Source organism: Kryptolebias marmoratus, linkage group LG20 (assembly GCF_001649575.2).
Source record: "Kryptolebias marmoratus isolate JLee-2015 linkage group LG20, ASM164957v2, whole genome shotgun sequence".
In the NCBI taxonomy this organism is placed as follows: domain Eukaryota; kingdom Metazoa; phylum Chordata; class Actinopteri; order Cyprinodontiformes; family Rivulidae; genus Kryptolebias; species Kryptolebias marmoratus.
The window spans coordinates 13635194-13654818 of NC_051449.1; the positions used below are offsets into that span (position 1 = coordinate 13635194).

The 19625-nt window shown below is 37.7% G+C and overlaps 2 protein-coding genes across 3 annotated transcripts; one reads left to right on the forward strand and one right to left on the reverse strand.

The window, feature by feature from the left end:
- Nucleotides 1–1511: 1511 nt before the first annotated feature.
- sugp1 (SURP and G patch domain containing 1) lies at nt 1512–9094 on the reverse strand. Its single transcript, XM_017422309.3, has 14 exons — nt 8950–9094; nt 8258–8429; nt 7967–8070; nt 7302–7550; nt 7021–7144; nt 6831–6931; nt 5704–5827; nt 5278–5588; nt 4912–5018; nt 4604–4781; nt 4362–4468; nt 3361–3506; nt 2700–2829; nt 1512–2513 (listed from the first exon to the last, which is right to left on the reverse strand). The coding sequence occupies exons 1-14, from the start codon at nt 8966–8968 to the stop codon at nt 2487–2489; spliced, it is 1899 nt and encodes a 632-aa protein (XP_017277798.1). The 5' UTR covers nt 8969–9094; the 3' UTR covers nt 1512–2486.
- Nucleotides 9095–9490: 396 nt separating this feature from the next.
- rnf126 (ring finger protein 126) lies at nt 9491–16614 on the forward strand. 2 transcript variants are annotated; one of them, XM_017422154.3, is made up of 9 exons: nt 9491–9641; nt 11393–11451; nt 11527–11590; nt 11678–11916; nt 13191–13259; nt 13345–13414; nt 13573–13666; nt 13865–13980; nt 15558–16614. In XM_017422154.3, exons 1-9 carry the CDS (start codon nt 9567–9569, stop codon nt 15711–15713), a joined length of 942 nt encoding a protein of 313 aa, XP_017277643.1. In that variant the 5' UTR covers nt 9491–9566; the 3' UTR covers nt 15714–16614. The 2 variants fall into 2 exon arrangements, with proteins under 2 accessions (XP_017277643.1, XP_017277644.1); XM_017422155.3 differs by having other exon boundaries at nt 11530–11590.
- Nucleotides 16615–19625: the final 3011 nt, after the last annotated feature.

Genomic DNA, 19625 nt, shown 5'->3' on the forward strand with positions numbered 1-19625 from the left:
GGGGTATGGCAAGCCGTTTTGACATTTATTTCGAATCGGGCAGTTTTACTAGAAGTGAGTCATGCCAGTGAGCGTTTTTGGGTTTTAGTAGCTCACAAGTTAAACTTTTAGGTCGCACAGGTTAACTAGCGTGCACACTTCGCGGTAGCTAATTGTACAAGTAGGCTAAGTTTGCTTTGACTAGTTGGCTGCTACAAACATAAAAAAGAGCCATTAATGGACAAAAATGTGTAGTAAGAGTGTTTATTTCAATTAATACGCCGATATATTTACTTAAGTGACTAAATGTCCAACAGTGCAGAGAAAGCACAGACTATTAAAGTAAAATATGTCCAAATATACTTGATAATAAATTAATGCTCAACCGGCTTGCCATACTCATGACAAGGACTGCTGACAACTAATTTGTTTATCTTTAATTTATGATTTACATTTATTTGATTATCCCGCAAAAATCACATCACTGTCAAACAAACCAACAACAAAAATGTAAAAAAGCCTCATTCGTTTCTCAAATAGATAGTAGGGGGACTACACTGGTTTTAATCAGTGCAGTTAGTTGTTTTGTCAGTAAAGAGACAAAACAACTAAAAACCCTAAATGAGACACAAAATAAAGACCAAAGTAAGGCAAGGTTAACACAAAGAATGGCTGCAGAGAGATCTAAGCTACTCCGTACAAAAAAAAAGTGTACAAAATATGACCAAATAAATAAATAATGAGGTAAGGTTACATCTCACGCATCATCTCAGCTCAGAGACAAAGATTATTTACAGAGATGAAAAACAAGAAAATGGTAAAGCAAAAAAAAAAAAAAATTAAAACAACTGGAAAGATAAAACCACAATAAAACAAACTACAACCTCTACATCCAGGGTTGCTTCCATTAATGGTAATAGTGCCAAAATACAAACATTACTCCATCAACATGCATCATCTTTTACTTTTAGATGTTCTGACTTTATGTATAAACCCAATTTGTAGATTTATACACAAAGGCCTTTTGTAGATTTGTATTTATCTAATATATATAACGTTAAGGACTATTTCTTGTGTGTTTTAGTCTATCCATTAGGTGATGGATTGCAAATGCAGTGCAGATTTCCCTACAGAGACCTATGACACATAGATTCTGTTCTCAAAATGAGGCATAAAGTCCATATTTATAATGATAGACATAACTACACGAATAAATACAAAACAACCAAAGGGAATCACAAAGGTACCATGTTGGGCTAAAAGTAGAATTGATTGCAAAACAAAATTGCAACTCGGACGCTGGTTTTTTTTACAAGACAAATTTATTTTTAGTTTATGCCTAACATGTATGTAACAAAATGAACTTTGGGAAGATAAACCTTGAACCAGAGTGACAAGAAATTTGTTATTGCATCTTTAAAAATGGTCTCCTCAATATTTAAGAATTTAATCTACAGTTCATGGCATTGGTAATCTACATTTAGGACCAATAAACTCCTAATAATACAGAGCAGCTGTTTTTTGGTAACATCTACAATTGTAAAGCCTAAGAATTATTCTTTCACTACTTGCACAAGTCCACAATATTTAGATGTTTGATCTGTGCAACAGATTTAAGGAACTGATTATATATAAAAGAGGAAAATACTTTTCATACGACTTAAACTTGTCATCTGCTGAAACCTGCAACATTTCTCATTATTTTGGGTTAATTCCACCATTATAATCCATGCTTCTCACAAACTTCATTTAGGTTTTGGGCTCTGTTGCCTTTTTGTTTGACGATGTGGCCGAAAAGCTGCTCTTGCTTAGCCGGGATCTCGAGTTATATTTATCCCGTGTAAACCTCTCTGAGGAATGTCAAAGTGAAGGTCTGATTTCACCGATCTGTCACCCTCCTTGCAGGTTGCTCCAGTCGAGTAAACCCTGCTTTATAACACTGTGGGTCAGAGCAACACAAAAGCACACAAACGCCTGCACTCAGTACACAGACATGCCGTTTACTCCAAATACACAGCTGTACTTTGCAGAATGTCTTGGGACTTGTGTGACAACTTCACATTTCAGTAAGAGGCGCTTGTTTTTTTTTATTGTGAACAAAGAAACATAAAATGAATGGAGCACAGCAGTAAACTCACTAAATACAAGAATCCTACAGATTATTGTTTTTATACAAATTTGGTTGGGAGTACAAAGATTTGTAAGGATGAAAATGGATACCGTAGTGATATCTTAAAAAAAAAAAAAAAATGAATGCCTTCAGTCTTCATATATTTTAACATGTTACACTGAAATATAACAAACTGGTGGGCAAATATTTAAAGAAAGTAGTTTTTCCATGGTAAACATCCCTTACAATCTTTCTTTATCTCTCAAATTTGCACCACTTTTCTCTGACAGACCCCCACAGCTGAAACCCTTGTCCACATCATAACCAAGCCAAGAAGCAGTAGATGAAAAATGTTATGATTTACAACAACACGTATAAACAGAAAGGGTCGTCTGTATCAGTAATACGGCCTCCTGGGATTATTCTGTAAGGAAGAAAAAACAGCAGATTGAATTAAATTTAAAACAGGACACTTGACCAGTTCTGTACCCATTATCCACACATTAAGGACCAAATTAAATTAACAGTTTTAAATCAGAAAAGTAAATGCAAATTAGTTAAAAAAAAAAAAAAAAGAAGAGACAACAAGAGACAACATAAAATATGTTACCAGTGGGTTTGGCCTGAAGCGATAAGCAAGCATCATCCTCTTTCTAAAAGCATCGTACTCATCGTCGCCTTTTGAAAGCTCAGCTGGACGCTCGATTCCAAACCCTGCCCCGTTCATAGCTGTAGTTCCTCTAAAGTGGGACAGAGAGGCAAATTCATCATTAACTTCTTGATTTCTGGCTGTCTGGTAGACTGAAAACAAGCAAGAACGGTGACTGGGAAAAGAATACCAGCTTTATAGAAAAAAGTTCCAAAGCATCAGTACAAATAATAACAACTGTTAGATTATTAAATTGAAGCAAAATCCTTTTTTTTCGTTCTCTGCTGCTGACCTCCTGTCAGATTTCCATAATTTAAGCTGCTTCAACTGTTCAAAAAGGTTTGTAATAACAAAGATCTATTCATGGGTAAACAGACAATAACAATAATCCATCTGCAAACAACTGCACTGGCTTCGTTCTTGTAATGAGGTAAAGCAGTAATAAACTTTTTACGTAATTTTAGCTTACGCTGAACTTCAAACAGCAGGATTTATTTATTTTTTTACAGTGTACCGCTACAGTTTACTGAACACTGATATAAACTATATGTTTCTCATAGATTTCAATTCTCCTGCACTAAATAACGTCTGGACATGTAAACAATCCACGATGAAGACTCACTTGTTGACAGGATCTTTGATTCCCTGCCCTTCGCTACCGAGGCCTTCCCCTTCCTTCCAGCCCATTTTCATGAGCATTCGGAAACCAAGATTCTCCACCGTCAACTTAAACTCCTTGTACTCAGAGTAGTCTGGGTCCCGGCCTTCCTGCAAGTGCAGAACATAGCGTTATTCAAGCGTGCTAAGCAAACTGGAGGGTTTTAAATCGATCCTTTTTCTCCTGTACTAATGAGACTTCACAAATCATTTGTGGTAGAGGCACATAAACTATTATAAAAATATGTCACATAAACATAATAAGACAAATATGACTACCAAATGATGAGAGGTGAGGCAAGACTGCCTGTCGTCAGACTGTTTCATTTCTTATAGATTTAACATTTCCAAGTTTACTGATACTTCTCTATTTACTTAATATAACCTGGAAAAATGCTCAAATGCTACAATAGCCAAAGAAATAGTTTTTTTTTATATTAATTACTCATTTGCATTTAATAACATCTTGTTATTGTGTTTGCTGACTCTCCAATGAAGTCCCATCACTCTGGCACTGAAATGTCAATATCTTTGTTGGCAAACTGCGCAGGCCGTTTTGAAATTTGAAGCCTTTTAAGGGAATATAAAAAGTGTTTTCAAATAAACAAATGCTAGTTATAGTCTCCTGTGGGGTTTCTTTGTGAAAAGCAAAAAAGAATGTGCTGGAAATAGGTTGTCTTAAACTATAACTGAAGTGCCCCGCATCTGGATAAACGGCTTATGAATCACAATCCTGTTTACAGACATTTCTAACCAACCTTACCCTAAGTGAACTGTGCATGACCTTCCTTTTTGCCTATACATGAAACTATAAATGTAAGAATCATGTTTACTGCAGTTTTAGGTTTAAGATTTTTTGCCTCTGGGGTTATCTTTATCCTCGGATTACAAGAGGTTAATGCATTTCATCAGATCTAACAGGTTTTACTCAGTGAAGCTAAAAAAACAAACAAAGGGAAAACTAACTTTGAGTGCCTTAAACGTCTCCATGAACTTATCCAGTTCTTCAGGGGGAAGGAAGTCACCAATAAAATGTTTCCCTTTGCCCATCTCTGTCAGAGATTCTGCCCACTCTGGAAATGTACAAAAAATAAAAATCTTACAGCAAAGATAGTGCATTTCACCTCATAAAAAACATGACTAGGTCATTATCAATAGATGATGGTATTAAAATTTATGTGACTGGTTTTTAAAAAGCATCTGCATACCACGCGTCTTCTCCATCTCCATCTTTCTCAGCTGATGTTCCCAGGTGCCAGCCCGCTCGTCCACTTCTTCATCGCTGTCATATTCGTGCTGGTGATCTCTAATGGCTTTCTCCCACAACTTCTGCATGTCTGCCATGGCCCGCTTGTGTTTCATGATCATCTCGTACATCTCTTGCATCTATGTGGGAAAAAAAGACATACTAATCAGTCTTAATAAGTCTGAGGTGTGAATGATTTGTCTAACAGAGAAATCAAATGTCCCGGGCTGACCAAGTGGAGCAGTCTAAATAACACTTATGATTTTCTACCTCTTGTTGCTCTTTGAGTTGTTTCTTCTGATCCTCAGACAGTTCGGTCACTCCAACCAGTCCAAGAGGTTTTCCCTTCTTATATCCAAGACCACTGAGCTCCTGAGCTGAAAGCCAACAAAAATATGACAAATTAGTACATTTTTACACATCAGAGCAGACAGAGTTACAAAAATGAATGATTAAATTGTGATGATTGATGATTAAATGTCTCTAAATGTGTGGTTCAGCAAAAAGGACTTCCTGTAACGACTTGAAACCATACAACAAAAACAGCTGCTTTTATCAACAAAGGTTGGAAACTATTAACAAATGATAACTGCAACGACAAACACACACATTACAGTGATTCACGACTTTGCTTACCAGAGAGGGAGGGTGTGTTGGGGTCTGGAACATTAACCTCGTGAGGAATAACAATTGAAGGAACCGGCAGCTGCACTTTGTCGTCTTCAGACCCCCACCGACTCTTTCTTTTTCGTTTGACTGGCGGCGTTTCTGATTCCGGACTGTGAAGCACCGATGTGCTGTTGAGCAGCGGAGAGACTCCCGGTCGATAAGCATCCGTCCTGAAGTCTGCTGCTGGAGGCGGCGAGCTCTGGCAAGTTGCAGCGTGGTGCTCCTGCAGTTTCTCTTTGTAGAGCTGATAAGCTGGACTTTGGTGGTCATATAAAAAGCTGAAAATGGAAAAAAAACACAAACATATATATTGGTGTGAGATCTAAAGGATGGCAAAATTTGAATTAAAATGTTTCCAAATTACAAAAGATTATCACAGATAAGATAAATGACCTGAAAGCTGGGTTCTCTCGGTTGCGCTCAACAGCAATTGCTTCCACCTCGGGGCCACCCTCCGCCACAAACTTGGCCAGATTTTCAATGATTTGCAGGGTTTCCGCGTCCACTGGGGGGGAGACTTTAAGCAGCCTATTAGTACTGGGACTCAATTCACACTCTACTACTGTATCGTACTCAACTGGCCCTCACACACCACCAGTCTAGAGCCAATAGGGAATAAGAGGAGGAAAAGGGGAGGAGGAGCAAGGGGGGGACAGGGCTGGTGAATGGGGAACTGTTTGGATGTGAGGCTTTCACTACAACATATAAAGCACAAATAAAGCCATGACAACCTCACCTCACATACAAACTGCTCACAATGTAAACTCAGCATTTGTGTGTATAATGGTTTACAGTTTAATGAAAAAATGAAAAAAACCACAACCTTTACTGCATCTTCAAAAACAGATTTCAGCTGATGTAAAAGTAAAAAATGAACAGGATGAAAAAATAATGGCTATCAAAATTTACTGTCAGCTTTCAATATAAAATCCAAATGTGTGGTTTTATGTCCTTTCTCTTAGATTAGATTAGAAAGCAGTTTAATGGAGATTAGTGCCTTTAAAAAAAGAAAAATCTCCTTAATGAAGTCATCTTGAAGGGAAATGCTTATTCATTTAAATGCAACTAAATGACACACTTTTTTAGTTCAGAGATGTAAAAATTGGATTTAATCCTTCTGTGGTACTTTAGGGAAATACTTCTAATGGCACACTGTCTTTAACAATAATGATAACAATAATAATGACAGAAATTATTGACACCAGACTTAGCTCTTTAGAAATGTGAGACTGTTTTTGGCAGCTTTTCTAAACTCATTTGTTGAGGTGAAGTCTTTGAAATTTGCTGATGTAAACAATATTGGCTTAAATGTATGCAAATAAATGAATCAAAGGTGACTATAGTGTTACATTTATAACAATGATAAATATGATGTTTGTGTCACATTACTAAAGCTTAAACCTGACAGTACTTTGCTGAAATACTGATTCACTGCTGTGCAACATTTGTTTGGTAGTCAAGGAAATATTTTTAAAAATCTGAGGCAATTAATTACTGAGAGAAGATAATTATAATTTTACCATTATTTGATTTAGTCTCAGCTCTCTCCAAATCCCTCTTCAACTCTGCAACTTTTTTATTGTAGTACAGATACTCCAAGCTGCTCTTGTCATACAAAAACCTACAGGAGAGGAATAACAGGAAAAAAGTGTGAAAATACAGTAAGAAAAAAAATAGATCTGATTGAACCACAATGTCCGTCAGACTTACGAGAACATAGGATCGTCTTTGTAGTCCTCCTTGGCTTTCTTCTCCAGCTCAGGTCCTCCTTCCGCCACAAAAGAGGCCATCTTGTTGATAATGAGTCTGGTGTCTGAATCCTCTGGGGGAGAGACTTTAAGCAGGCTATGAGTACATTTACTCAAACGGCACATATGGAAAAATGCCAGTCACAAGGCAACTGTGCCACTGGAGTTTGCAGAGAACCCAATAAAATGTCCAAGCCATGACAGTGTCCTAAGAAACACTGACAAACAAAGGCCTTGAATTACCTTTCATCTCTAAGAATTTGGAGTAATCAGTTTCCTCTTCTTCATCTTCATCGTCTGTTGAACAAAACACACTCGGCCTCTGGCTGAGAACAGGATTCTTCTTGGACTGTGAAAGGCTCTTGTACTGACTAAGCATTTTGTTAACTTTAAGGGTCGGCCGCTGGCCAACGAAAACACTCTTTTTCTGCAGAGAGATTCCTGCTGGAGATGAAGCTGAGACTGAGGGGGTCTTAGTTTCACTGGAAGAATCTACAACAAAATGAAAAAGGATATGTTTTACAAAAAACTATTGTCTTACCCTTGAATTAAACTCTGTTATTCTATCATTTCTAACATGTTTTTTTCCTCAACCAAAACACACATACTGCAATCACAAAAAATACATAACGTAATGGAAACTGTACTGACAAGGTTTTTATCCCGATTTTCTCACGTTTGTGTGCCTTTTTAAAGATCCTGTACTTTATATGCAGACTTCACAGCTGTTGATTACCTTTATAAATCCATCTTTTACACAAGCTAGAAAAACAAAAGAATGTATCCAAGCATTCCTCTAGCTCTGCTCAATTGTACCAAATAAAAATCACAGCATTTTGCTAAAATAAACCACTTGTCTTGGGAAATCACAAACTTTAGATTAATATGATACTAATTGAGGAACTAACCAGAGATATCAGGAACTTTCTCCTTCTGCATCTTCATGAACTGCTGCAAGAAGCTTCCATCATTTGCAAATTTATTAGAAGATGCTCCCTGTGGACTGGGCAAGCTAGTGGGACCGGGAAACACAAAACATTTCTAAATATACTGAATTATAAATTAGATCAGTGTCATCACAGCAAACGAGATTTATGTCTTACGACACAGACTACCAGAAGCAAACAATGTCCATGGACAATACACAGGTTTATTCATGTTAAATTGTATCTGTGTCTATTAATCTATTAATGTATTACCTCGATGGCAGGGGCTTGCTAGTGGTCTGTGCATTCAGTTTTGCCTGCTCTGCCATTCTTGCTTCAATCTCCTTCTTCTTTTGAGCAATCAGTTTTTCTTGACGGAGAATATTCATGTTCATTTTGTTTTTCTGTGGCTGGCCTGGTTTGGACATCCATGATCCTCCTCGACCTAAAATACAATTGAAAACACAATGTTAAATTTGACACAGTAAGGTTGTAGTAGAATGAAAGCCACTTTACAACAGATGTAGGTCTTACTATAAAGTATGCACATTACTGACTTTGTTAATAGTTTATTACTAAGTAACAAAAGGCAATCTTTATTTCACACACAGAAAAAATAGTGAAATGTTTGCCAGGCTATAAGTCACAAAGAGGTCACCTATAATTGTAACACTGCACAGATCATCAGTGCACTATTCCTGTAGTATGATAGTTAATAGCTGCAGCCGACATTCAGCGTTTTAGTAATGGTATTAGTCTTTAAATAACATAGGGTGGTGGGTAGGTTGCCAAGTTAAACTAAACTGCCAGCTCGTTAACTCCAACAGACTTGTTTACGCCAGCAAGTGAATTGACCAGAATGCCAGATGCGACATAAGCTAGCGAATACCAAAGCTAACTCACTAATATAATCACTAAAACTAACATATATTTAGATATTGTCTACAGACATAGTAAAGATGTACCTGCACCGCTAGACTCCATGGTCGTAGCAAGAATGAATGAATACTTTGAAAACAATCAGGCCTTTAGCACTACGATAGCAGCTAACTGACTTAACAGATATTAGCATGACCAGAAATTCCTTTTCCGGTGTAAGCTTTTCACAATAAAAGCCCGTTTCAGCAGCACAAATAAATACAAAGGGCAAATATATTATAAACGGGTTAATATGTTTTGATAATGTACTGCGATAATTGAAAGGTTTTTAACAATTAGGCTAAAAATAAAACAGGTTATATCATCCCCACAGTCACTTCCTAATATTATTTCCTCAGATTTTAACTTACACGTCTACATTTTTTGACAACCTAATCCAATCAATATTGTACTCTAGTAAATATTTTCTGAAACCTGTTCAGCATAAATTGTCATTTGATATGACACTCATTAAATAGCTACGTGATACCGAATACCGGAAGTCCTTTTCATGGTGATGTGTTCCAACTTGTAACAATTGACGCATGCTCAGTGTTACCGTTTTTTTAATCCTGCCTTTTCCTTTCTCCGAAGCAAAAGTCGTGTCTTGTTTGTCCCTTGTCGCTTCCCGTCCGTACCCATCGTACTGCTTAAACTGCTAGAAATGGCCGAAGCCCCTTCACGGCCCTGCCGGTATTTTTGTCACCGGTGTTCAGAAGAGATTACTCCACGTCTGCCGGTAAGAACCCTCGGCGTACCGTCGCCAGTGTAAAGGTGTGAGAAATTAGGTTTCAGCTTCTGTGGTTATTTGAGCTCGGCGGGTCCCGTCCACATTCATTGTCGCTATTAAGCTAGTCCTTCAGGCAGGCAGGCGGCGGACGGTGGAGTCGGTAAAGTTGTGTTATAACCGTGTGCTTTGTGTACCTAGTTTTAAGAGCATTGTATCATAAAGGAGCACTTAGAGCTCATCTTGACAGTTTTACTTGTGGTTGTGTGTAATGCTAATTAGCTAACTGAGGCTACAATGAATGGTACATAGAGCAGGTAGTCTGATCGCCTTGTTTGGCTTTGATTCAGCGTTAGGCATTTTTATTCGGCAAACCCATACGATTTCGTGAGAATTTCTTCCCTACAGCCTCGATGATAGTTGTTATCATCAGGCTGTGGATAATGAAAGTACTAAAATAAAAGTAAAACTTGCACTTCCACTTCTGTTAAACTCAATGTTGTGACAACAGCTTGGCAGCCTGACTCAGCCCTCTGTTTTCAAGCTTTTCATGAGAAGCTTCTTGAATGTTACAGTACCTTTTACTCTGCTGTTTACTTTCTGATGGGCCTCTAACAGGAAGTTAGTTCACAGTCCTCACATGTTTTTTTTTTTTTTCCATCAATATTTTTTATTATTTTGTGTTTTTACAAATATGTCTGCCATAAAACATACAACCAATACAGTCAACAAGACCAACAAAACACCCTCATAGGTACACACTTGCATTTCTTTTAAGCATATTAGAGATAATAATCCACTGTTGAGGCTCCTTGTTTAACATTGTTGTTCAACGTAAGTCTTGACTTAAGCTGAGTTCTTCTTCTTGAGACAAGTCCACCCCTTCAACAAATTCCAGGAATGGTCTCCAAATAGATTCAAATAGCTCGCTTTTCCCTTTTTGAAGATACGCTATGCGTTCCAGAGGTAAAGTCTTCAGCATGTGTTCGATCCATTGTTTGATACCTGGACCTGTTGCTCTTTTCCAGAATAGTGCTATCAGTCTCTTAGCTTCTAATAGACACAAGTCTATCATCAGTTGTTCGCTTTTAGTAAACAATGAATTTTTTGGATATAGACCTAAAATGAGAAAAACCGGATCTGATTTAATATCTTTTGAGATTAGGTGTTCTATAGTTTCTTTTACTGTTTTCCAAATTTTTTTAATTTTCCTACATTCCCAGATACAATGAAACAAGGTCCCTTTCTCCTCTAAACATTTTGTGCAAATGTCTGGTATATTAGAATTGTACCGATTTAACTTGACTGGTGTAATATATATTCGCATTAACCATTTGTACTGCAGTAACCTTAAGCGAGAGTTAACGGTTTGTTTCTGAGCCCTTATACAGATAGATTGCCAGTCTTCCCGTGACAAATTTACTCCCAGGTCTGATTCCCAGGCTTCCAGTTTCGATACTGAGTTTTCTGAAGAATTAAGGACCATAAAGTTGTAAAGTTCTGAAATTGCTCCTTTACTTATGCTGTTTTTGTCAGCAATTTTTTCTAAAGGGGACTTTGGTGGCTTGGCTAGTCCTTTGTTTTTTAACCCAATATAGCTCCTAAGTTGAAGGTATTTAACACATGTTTTAAAACTAAATTAAACAGCTGGGAAATATTCACATGTGATCACAATTTATTTTTTTTCACTGTTGTTTTAGAAAACATTGACATTAGACTTGAACAGTATTTGAATTTGAACAAGTTTTTTTTTTTCTTTGTAGGACTACACATGCCCACGTTGTGAGTCTGGTTTTATTGAGGAATTGCCTGAAGAAAGGAGGTAAGGAGGATTGTCATATTTTATAAATTTTACATTTTTGTGGATTACTGATTGTGTTTTTGTTTTGTGCTCCAGCAGCTCTGAAAATGGGTCTGCATCCACTTCCTCTGCCAACGATCAGAATCGCCCCACCTTCGAGGTTAGTGAGAAATCATAAACCGTCGAGAAAACCTTATCGCACCCTGCTGCGGGATTTGACTTTGCCTTTTTTTGTTCTTTTTATTAGAACATGGATCACCATCACTTGTTCACATTTCCCTCTGGGTATGGGCCGTTTGCCCTTGGGATTTTCGATGAAAACTTTGACCTTCGAACTAGGCTAAACACAGAGGACAACCGAGAGGCGGAAAACAGGAGAGAAAGGGAGATGGGATCACGGCAGCGATACAGCGCAAGGCAACCGCGGGGTCGGCATGTGCCTCGACGACAGGGTACGCGCCACGAAGGAGTGCCCACATTAGAGGGGTGAGACATTTTCAGCAGCAGAAAACCAAGACAGCATCTCACATTATAAGAATAATGTCCTGTTTCTTTTTACAATATATTTGAAAACAGTGGCATTTTCATTTCTGTTCCTAATGTTGACCATGATGAGGTTTATTATGTTTAATTATTATATAGGACACTAAAGTGATTGATAACATCTTTTACAAAACGCTCTGTAGCTCAGTCTGTGTTATTACAAGATGAGGAGTCTAGCTAACATGTACTGAGAATGTTGGTCAATAAAACTGGTCAAAAATCCTCCCAGATCCTCTTGAACTGAAAGCACCACTGCAAGTAAGACACTGACAATCTGTACTAGGTAAAAAAAAATACAACACAAATCCTCACAGAAACTGAATTCCCGTTTTAATAAGTAAAAGTAATAGTTGAGATCGAAACATCACCAGAAATCAAATCAAATCATATGTAGGGAATCTTTTTTTAAATTTATTTTTAACCAGCCTTGAAGGAAATTTAAGTTTTAAATATAAGTTCATGTTCAAATATTTTGTGTCGTACCTTCAGTGTTTGATAATACAGTGAAAAAAACTACTTTTCTCTTGATTGGATTAGAGCAAAAAAAAAAAAAAACAGTCACTTTTTTTTGTTGTAGAGTGAACTACACAACACTTTCCGGTTGTTCTGGATTCAACAGAATATGTTCTTCTACATGACAGGAGCTTAAACAGCACATAGGGAGGATGAAAATAATGTCTCACAGTCTTGAGGGCTTTCTTTTGCATCCCTTCTGGAAAATGTGCTCCAAACAGAGAATTGAGACCACAGTGACTCTCCCTTTTACCGCACATTTGTAAAGTTATTTTTTTTATTCTGTCAGCTATTCTGCCTTTCAAGATATGATGCAACTTGTCAGGGTGCTCTTAATATTGAACTTCTTCTGCACTGGTATATTTTTGTAGAGATCCATCTTTTAAATACATTTTATGGTCATATCACCAACACTTTAGATGCACATTAAAGCCTCATAAATATAAAAATATCAGTTGTGCATCTGTATCATTTTAAAAAGCTTATGTCTATTATTCTGTTCAAACTAGAATGCTCATCTTACACTTAAATCTACACTATAAACTTTAAAGTTTACCTCAAGTGTTTGAAATTGTATGTATTTATCAGCAAAAAGACTACCTGCTCAGAAATTAAATTCTGCTTTTTATTGAGAGAGCAAGGTACTGCTTTAGATGTGTGGTAGTATCCCAATATTTATCTTTTTTTTTCTTTTCCTAATTCAGAATAATCCAGCAGCTTGTAAATGGAATCATAGCACCTACAGCCATGCCGAATATCGGAATGGGACCTTGGTAAGTCGAAGGTCCTGTGGTAATTATTTAATGTTCTTCTTTGTTAACACTTGCAGTTTTTGCTCATTGCCTTCTTGTCTCACAGGGGGATGCTTCATTCCAATCCGATGGACTACGCATGGGGGGCTAATGGTCTTGATGCCATCATTACACAAGTAAAAACAAAATGTTTATTCTTTTACACAACAGCAAGTTTATGCTTTATATATATATCAAGCTTAGAGTAGATTTTCTATAAATTTGACTTGTATTGTGTCTTTATTATGCTTTATTTCCCCATAATCATTTATTGTGATTGTGTTGTTTTTAATAGTTATTAAACCAGTTTGAAAACACCGGTCCCCCTCCTGCCGACAGAGAAAGAATAAAGAGTTTACCAACCATTTCCATCACACAGGAACACGTCAGTAAGTTCCTCTCAGGATGGCCTTTAATTTTGATGTCCATTTCTACATCATCTTATCACTTCTGTCGTCCTGACGTTGTGACTGTAGTGAACAACTTATTTTGTTTCGTACAACAAACAGAATCAGTGTGATACAGGCTTTTTTTGGGATGACCCTGGATCATGCAGACAGATGATGTGTCGCTCTGTGTTTGTACAGGTGCTGGTTTAGAGTGTCCTGTGTGCAAAGAAGACTACAGTGTTGAAGAGAGTGTTAGGCAACTTCCATGCAATCATTTGTTTCACAACGACTGTATAGTGCCATGGCTGGAGCAGGTATGTATGTCTAATATGAGTGGCCTAAACAGAACTTCAGGACTGATTTTTAACAAAGTTTAATTTAGATAATTTACACCAGGTTTTATAGCTGTTTCTGATCACAACCTTTTTGAGTAATTCATGCACTTGTAACAATATAAAGCTGCTGTTTCAGCTAAGACTATCAGAGATCACTCATTACAACATGCTAATAAAGAAAATAGCTTTTATTTTATTCCTAACTATCTTAATCTGTATGAAGTTTGTTTATGTTGAGACTTCTGGACTTTTTTTGTTTTATTTCCTTTCAGCAACTTGCTACACAGCTGCTGATGCTGCTGCAAATAAGATTAATATGTAAAAGAAGTAAAACTGCTGAATGATAAGTTATAAATACTTGTTAATGCTTCTAAAATCCAGGCAAAATATCAGCTTGAAACTGGTTTTGTGACGACTGATTTACACTCAGTCCTAATGCGCCTCATTTACCGTATGTCTGTCTGACTGGTTCTGAGGTCTGACAGCACTGGAAACAAACTCAAACAGAGTCCTTGTTTACTGTTTTTTAAACCTATGCCCTACACAGGTGATTAACCTGGATGGGTTGCCATGGTTACAGCTTATTTGTCAGTTTTGTGGCTTTCACATTTCAGGTTTCTCACTAAATGCCATCAGAGAATTTATTTCCCCATCTAATAAAGACTTGATGTTTTTCTAGAGCTGGCTGCTCTGCATTAAACATCATCGTTATTTGGGGTTCAATAAGCTTCAAAGTCCAATTTTAGGTGACAATGTCACTCAGACTGAAACACATCTGTCTAAATCCAACCAGAACTCAAACTAAATCTAAATCCAATTATTCTAGTTTTTTATCTAAAATAAATGTTGGTAGGCTGGAATCGCCTCTATGACTGTCCCTGAGCCACGAAAGGTTTGACATAGTTCTGCCATGTGGGCGTGTGACTGACGTTAGTGGTAGCACAAGTCCCATTAATTGTGTAATGTTCTGACACCGTAGACTTCCGTGTTGTGGAGATATTTCCCTCCAAAGAGAAAACCGAATCGGTGCGTCACCAGTTCTCCAAGCGTCAGAGGTGAATGATGACTCTCGCGCTTGTTTTTGAAACCATCAGAAAATCTGATGTGTTTTGCTTCTAGCTGTAATTTTTAAGGAGCTCTTCTGAGGAGTGACAGTCTGAAAGGCAGCCGTGGTGAATAAAACTGTGACATTACATCAGAGAAGTTGGTTCTCCATAAATCTGCTCTCTGTCTGAACACAAGCTGTGTTTCTAAGTTTCTCTTTGTTGATACATGACATCAGTTTTAGCTAGAGTTGTCAGAAGCCTTTTTCTATAGATTGCATGTATAGTCTCAATAACTACAAAGGTTAGTTGTAAATTGAAAATAAATAAAAATATTTTACTCTTTGCACCCAATGCTGGAACATTCTTGGGTTTAATAGCATTTCATTTTTGGTTTATTCTAGGCTGAGAAAAGGTTTCATTCGTGTTGTACAGCTGCAGAATGACATCCCATAATAATCTGCTGTCTGTAGCAGCTCATTTAAAACACGTTTTGTTTCTCCTGTCTGGCAGCACGACACGTGTCCGGTGTGCAGGAAGAGTCTGAGCGGACAGAACACGGCCACAGACCCTCCCGGGTTATCAGGAATGAACTTCTCTCCCACCTCCTCCTCCTCCTCTTCCTCCCCAAGCTCACCTAGTAATGAAAATGCTGCCAGCAACTCGTAGATTTTTCTGCCACCCCGTCTCCTCAGAAAGCACGCTAACCCCCCCGGTGAGACCCAACGGCTCCTCTCTCCAGCTGAAACCAGGACAGTTTTATGTCTCAATTTTCAGGGACAAACTTGACTTTAAGTCTTCATTCCCTCCCCTCTGTGCTGAACGGACGCTGGGTTCGTCTCCTGCTGCTGGTGTTACTGAGCGAATCAGGAGGTTAGATTGAGTTGAATTAAAGATCCTGAAATGAAAACAGTGGGATTGTTGTGACCAGACCTGAAGCAGAATTTAAACCAGAGGGGATTGTGTAAAATGCTCTCTTTTTAAAAACATTGCCTGTGACGGTTGACACCTTAGATTATTAGACAGGAAGCTTATTTTAATTCTTAGCCACTGTGCATCTAGTGGATCAAACAATCCTTTCGGGGAAAACCTTCAGTTTATGTGACTGATTTATTTTAATTTATTTGCATTTTTTATTTTGCACAACATTCTGTCTGATCATGAGCGTGTGATTTTGGGTGGACTACTGTACAAAAGCAAGCAGGATGTTTCTTTTTTTTTTCAACTTTTTGCATAAATAGATCCTTGAAAATTTTTTTTTCTTTCTGTTTAATTTTTTTCTTCAGAGCCTACCAATACATTTGCTGTATCTTGACAAAGTGAAGACAGTTGCAGTTTAGCAGTGGACACCATTTTTATTCTACTAGTAGATAAAAAAAAAAAAAAAAAACGTACAAATGTGTGTGTGTGTGTGTGTTCACCAAAACACAAAACAAAGTATGTAAAATAAAACATAAGGATGGGATCATTTTACCTCTATGGAACTTGCCAAATGAATTTCACTAAACAAGTGTTATTTTATTTGCTGATTTTCTTTTTGTACAGTCACAATAAAGTGCTAAAAACAACAGATTCCAGACTTTAGTTGATGATGTGCGGCACAACTTCACCTGCTGTCAAGGAGCACGAAAAGGAGGAGAACAACTCCAGCTACACTCAGTAACTTCACTGATTGAAAGATGCATTTTTGTTTGCGGCATTAAGGGATTTGTAGATTTGCAGTGTTCAGTTTCACGCCTGTGAACAGATGTGGGGAGCTCTAAATTACCTCCCTTTTTGTTTTGGGATTAGAATAAAAAATGCCAAAATTACAGATGAAAGAAATCTAATGTGGCTTTAGCACTCAGTGTGAAATTACTTTAATTGTTTTTAATCAAAGCATTTAAGTAAGTAAAACAGGAATGAGTGTGATGTGTTTCCCTCTAAAGAACAGCTGAATCCTTGTTTATAGAACAATTATATCAGGTTATTTCTGCAGGCAAGAATGATTCATGTCTTACTGTTGCAGCGGAGCTAAAAAGTCTTCGACTGAAGATGTGCCGTTGGGTCGTCGGCACATGATGCAGAGGGTTCGTGGTCGCCGTCATTATTTTAAGCAGCTTGTTCAGCATTCTTCCTCCATTAATCAACTCTGTGGACTCTCCAGTGCAGAACTAAGATGTCTTTTTTTTCTTAAATCAGCTTGATTAGTTTCTGAAGTCATTGACTCAGAAAGAAACTGAACTTTTCCTCATGAATGAAGAATCTGCTCTGTCCCTTCCTGTAAACAGACACCTGTTCGGTCTGTTCTCCAGATCAACACCCAGGTATCTCCGCTGCCTCGCTCTCTAAAAAACGGTGTTTGTTTTATTCATCCCAATGTTTACTAAATGAGTTTGTTTATGCCAGTGCGACAAAGCATCAAACCAGTTGTCTGTCACTGACTCACACTGAGTCTGTCTGTCTGTTTTCTTTTTTTTTCATAGATGATGGAGATGTGGATTGGACAGGAAGTTTGAGGTGTACAGGGTGAAAACAAACAAAGAGAACAACCCCCTGTGCTGCTCTCAGCCTCCTCAGTCCCTCAAACTGTGATCTGCCTTTTTAATAAACCAGGTGGATGACTGGGTTTGTAGTTGTCTGCAGTCATTTAGCCAGGATGAATTACATTTCCCCCAAACCAGAAAACTTTTGACAAAGCTCTGAAATTGAGGAGGTTTTGTAAGATTCCACAGAGCAGGTCATGACCCAGGATGACACCACCTGGATCTGCAGCCTCTGTGTGTTGTTCTGCTGTCGTTGCGTCTCCAGATTTTCTACCTCCTTGCTTTCATTTCAGCTTTATCTGAACACTCATTTATCACTCTCAGCCTCCCATCTTCAGGACTTTTGTCTTGTTCAACAACTTCTTCAAGTCACCGGTGATCCATAGCTCGTTATTGGAGAAAATATCGGACTACTGGTGGTTATAACATTTGCATAGAAGAAATAAAACATATTTGGTTTGCTCTGGTGGAACTGACAAAGAATTGAAAAGTTTGACGTTTAGCAGAAACAAAGATCTTCAAAGATCACCATGATGTTTGTAACATGGTAACAACTGAACTGATGATGAGCATGCAGTATCTGCAGAAGGTGAAGGTGAAATATACTGTATATACACCGCGTAAAAGTCTTAAAGTCAAAGAGACGGTTGATATAAAACAAATTAAAGTCAAATAGGAAATTTGCATCCTTTGCACTCTCTCTCGTAAGCCACAGTTAAAACCTCATTTAATTAAACCTCACTCAGTTCAGTTTATTTATGCAGCACTAATTCACAGCAGAAACCATCTCTGAGCACTTTACTGAGAAAGTAAACAAGTTCAGTTCAAATCCAGTTACATGCAGTCCAGTCTGATTATTACTGGTGCAGCTCGCCTTCATTGAAAGTGACACACCGCATGAACACGTTTCAGTTTTGGTATAAATACAGACGATGAGTCACCATTAACACAAAATCCAGACTGTGATGACGACTCTGTAAAAAGCTCATGCCTGCAGACTAAAAGCTGCTGGGTTATTTTGATAACTCAGTTTCTGGGTTACAGCTGTCTGGTCACAGGTTGGTGTGGTTTGACCCAATATTGGCTGAAAACGTTCGACCCAGTGGTCGGGTCAGAGATGAGCCGGGTCACTCTTCACAGTCCACCATTTTAAGCTACAAGTTAAACAAATCCGACCTGACTGGACCTCCACTTTAAGATGTAATGAGTAAATGTAAGATGGCAAAAACAACTACTGAAAAGATGTTTAACCTGGTTGGCTTTGTTAACAACTTCAGTTTCTATTAGACAGTGACTTCAGGTTCCTAAATTAACATTAGTTGGTGTAATTATCTAATAAGGCAGATTTTGGGTTGTTCTTCTAAACTCAACGTTTTAGTTTTAGTTCAGATTCAACAAACTTGTCATATTAACCCAAGTTTTAGGTAGAAAACGTAGTTTAGTACACTGGGTCGAGCACATCTCTGCTGAGTGAAAACTACTCCGGGTTGGCTCGGTTCAAATTTTAACCCAGCAGTTTTTAGTGTGTGGAGAGAGAAAAATAATATTTCTGATCAGTGAGTTATAAACACGAACAAATAAAAAATAAACAGAAAAAAAAAATGAAAACAATAAAGGTAAATCGTTAATCAATAAAAATCTATTCAAAGTTTTGCTGTCTATTTAGGTCAAAACTAAGAAACTCTGAAGAGTCTTATGAAAACCTCCTGAAAGGAAGCATTACGTTACATTTAGGTGAAAGTATAACAAACATCTTTTCATTAGACATTCCCGTGGAGCCTGGACATTTTTAACTGTGATTAAGGAGCAGGTGGCGGGTGAGTCACTGCACAGACCTGTGAGCTATGAAATCAAACAGAATAACAAATGAATTTTTATTAGTGAAGCTTTCAAAGTAGTTAGCATTAATAGATGAGGTGTTGCCACCCACTACAAATAGAAAAGGCTGTTGGCTTGGATTCTGTGTCTTATTTACGCCACCTTGACGGAGCAGGAGCTCTGATGGAGACATAATTAGCAGGAAGTTCAGTGTGTTTTAAAACTGTGGGAAGGCTTT